Source organism: Stylophora pistillata, chromosome 2 (genome assembly GCF_964205215.1).
Source record: "Stylophora pistillata chromosome 2, jaStyPist1.2, whole genome shotgun sequence".
NCBI classification, from domain to species: domain Eukaryota; kingdom Metazoa; phylum Cnidaria; class Anthozoa; order Scleractinia; family Pocilloporidae; genus Stylophora; species Stylophora pistillata.
In genome coordinates this window covers 7,369,701-7,372,200 of record NC_142520.1, presented here as the reverse complement: position 1 = coordinate 7,372,200, position 2,500 = coordinate 7,369,701, and the positions used below count along the sequence as shown (strand labels likewise).

At 37.8% G+C, this 2,500-nt stretch overlaps 2 protein-coding genes across 2 annotated transcripts in view; one reads left to right on the top strand and one right to left on the bottom strand.

The window, feature by feature from the left end:
- Positions 1 to 2,500, top strand: part of LOC148736903 (uncharacterized) — a 334,451-nt gene that overhangs the window by 93,463 nt on the left and 238,488 nt on the right. The window lies entirely within an intron of this gene.
- Positions 1 to 2,500, bottom strand: part of LOC148736912 (uncharacterized) — a 6,899-nt gene that overhangs the window by 333 nt on the left and 4,066 nt on the right. Inside the window, exons 4-5 of the mRNA XM_088750792.1 lie at positions 2,413 to 2,500; positions 1 to 1,995 (exon numbers count right to left, since the gene is read on the bottom strand). The exon at positions 1 to 1,995 is cut by the window's left edge and continues 333 nt beyond it; the exon at positions 2,413 to 2,500 is cut by the window's right edge and continues 89 nt beyond it. Coding sequence (XP_088606918.1) covers positions 895 to 1,995; positions 2,413 to 2,500 — 1,189 coding nt within the window. The 3' untranslated portion in view covers positions 1 to 894. The remainder of the gene's footprint in view (positions 1,996 to 2,412) is intronic.

Here is a 2,500-nt window from a genome sequence, read left to right as displayed (position 1 = left end):
AGTGTTAAACTACCATATGTAAATACATATAAGAAATGGCCATGGAGTTAATTTGCTTGGCAGCTCCCTGAGCTGGTGTTCAAGTCTGTTAACAGTTTCCACTTAAGTTAACTTTATCTTTCCAAAATTTTCATTCTAACATTTGTAATTTAAAACAGAACTTAAGTGTTTTGTAGGGAAATAAAATGTATTATGAAATTCAATGTTGTAATAAATCCCAACCCAAAGCTACTGTTTTGCATCTTCAATTTTCATGCAAAGTTATTTTTTGTGCATTTAAATATTTCCCTTGGAGAGTGGTGTTATTGCCTGTAATGGACAAAGCAAGGAGGCTCCAACAGAAATTGGTACATTTAGCAGGCTGGAGGTGTATTAAAGAATTATTCCAGGATTGTGCAATGGATATGAAATGATGGACAACAAATAAGGAGTGTTGCACTGAGTTGGCTGGAACGATCTCATATCCAGTAAGCATGACAAACTTTCTGAAGGATCCTTAAAGTGCATGTACCCTTCTCTGGAGTCCAACCACAGGGTGCTCATACAAGCAGTGTGTCTGTTTGTATGTTTGAAATAATAAAGAAATGTGTGGGAATATTGAATAGTCTTGATATCATAGATTTACATCAAGTAATGTATACGTTAAAGCTCAAAATAAACGTACACATTACTCAGTATAAGTCTACAATAAAAAAATTATATTTAGACTGACAACATACCCATACATTTCTTTATATTTTGTACATGCAGTCACACTGCTATTAAGGTTACCCTGTGATCCAATCCTAAGGCAATGGTTGAAAACAGGTGCATGATAAATGCACATTACAGCTATTGATTGCCTGTAAATATATGACTTGATTTCTTAAAACTGGGTGAATGAATTAACAAGGCCTAGTGTTCATCCGCTATTGCACCCTCCAGTCTTCTCACGAGAATATCCTTGTTGCCTGTTTCACAAAGTCTCCTTGCACGCAGTTCAGTCTTAAGTTCATTGACTTTCATGTCTTTTGGTGCCTTGTTGACTGCTCTTATCAGTGGTTGGGATCCATGGGAGGCCAAGTGTGATGTCAGTGTTACTTCATCTGCAAACTGGTTCTTGCATATGCTACATTTAACAGGCTTCAGAATGTCGAGGACTTTTGGAGAGAGTTGTTTGTTCTGCGCGCACAGAACAACCTCCATACTCTCAAGGCAATTGGCACAACAATCAATGCTGTTTCCCTTCTTTCTGCCACAACTGCAATAGCACTCAAGGTTACAGTGGGGTGGAACACGGGATTTGAAGTGTGAGCTGTAACAGCTGGGCATGGGCTGATGTTCTGGAAGGTAGAAACTACGTATGTAATTTGCTCGCATGACCTGCCACCATTTCCCAGTTTCATCTGCTTTGTTAGATCTGTTACTTAAAGCTAGATCAGACTTAATCCCTGAATGTTTTGCTTCTTTAGCCTGCAGGGAGATTATTCCATACCCTATTCTGTACTTGTCATAGATCTTCAAAGCATGATAAGGGATTGCATAAGCTATTGTCCAGGTAGTAACATTGACATAATTGGGGAAAAACAGACAGTACAAATTGAAGTAAAGTTGACAGTATTCCTTGAGCTCTAGTACTTCAGCTTTATTTGTCGACACTTTGTTGAACAATGTACAGGCCTGTCGTAGGTAAAGTACAATCCTGCCCAAGGCCAAAGTCCTCAGGTGCTGGCCAGGTGATTCATCAGCGCATTCCAAACCATCGATCAACCGATACCCATAACGGCCCAAGGAAATAGCCTGATCACCAATTAGTCGTGTCGGCAGCTGATTGTACCTTTTGTTTTCATCAGCATAATGTTCCTTTATAAAAGGTACAAGGTAACCAAGACCACAGCCTGGCTTACCAGCGTCTGGTATTTGGCGCTTGGTACAGGTATTTTCCATGTGGGTGACTAGCCTTTCGTTAGCCTGTTCTGCAATTTCTAACCTTGAAACTCTTTCCCCAGCACCTACCTAACAAATGATAATTTGAAGAACTTTAATAAACAGTGTATTTTTTATAGCTATGCAAAACAATCAGAGATGTAAGGCTGTTAAGCTGAGATAAATTGAACACAAGCAAGTTCAAATTACCAGTAATAACTATTATTTTTACACAATCAGTCTCTGAGAATCTTCTACCTGTGGTTTTAGGGGTCAATATTATCTTTAATATTAATAATGCATGAATGTATATTGCGGTACTTAAGACTTAGTAGAGTCTTTTAAAGGTTGTTATTATAAAGTTCATCATTAGACTTAATAGGGATATTAATAATTTTCACATTGAATTCAAAAGAACATGTTCTTCCTATAAAACTCAAATACAGGAAACAGGTTTCCAAAAATGCAAAGTATTTTATTTTCTTTACGTAGATAAGCTTGCATTACCTTTGACTTTGAGCCTGGTTCTTTTTTTGTTTCCTCTTCACTTTGCATAGTCCAGTCTGGCTTCTTTTGTCTTCTTTTGTCCTTCTTC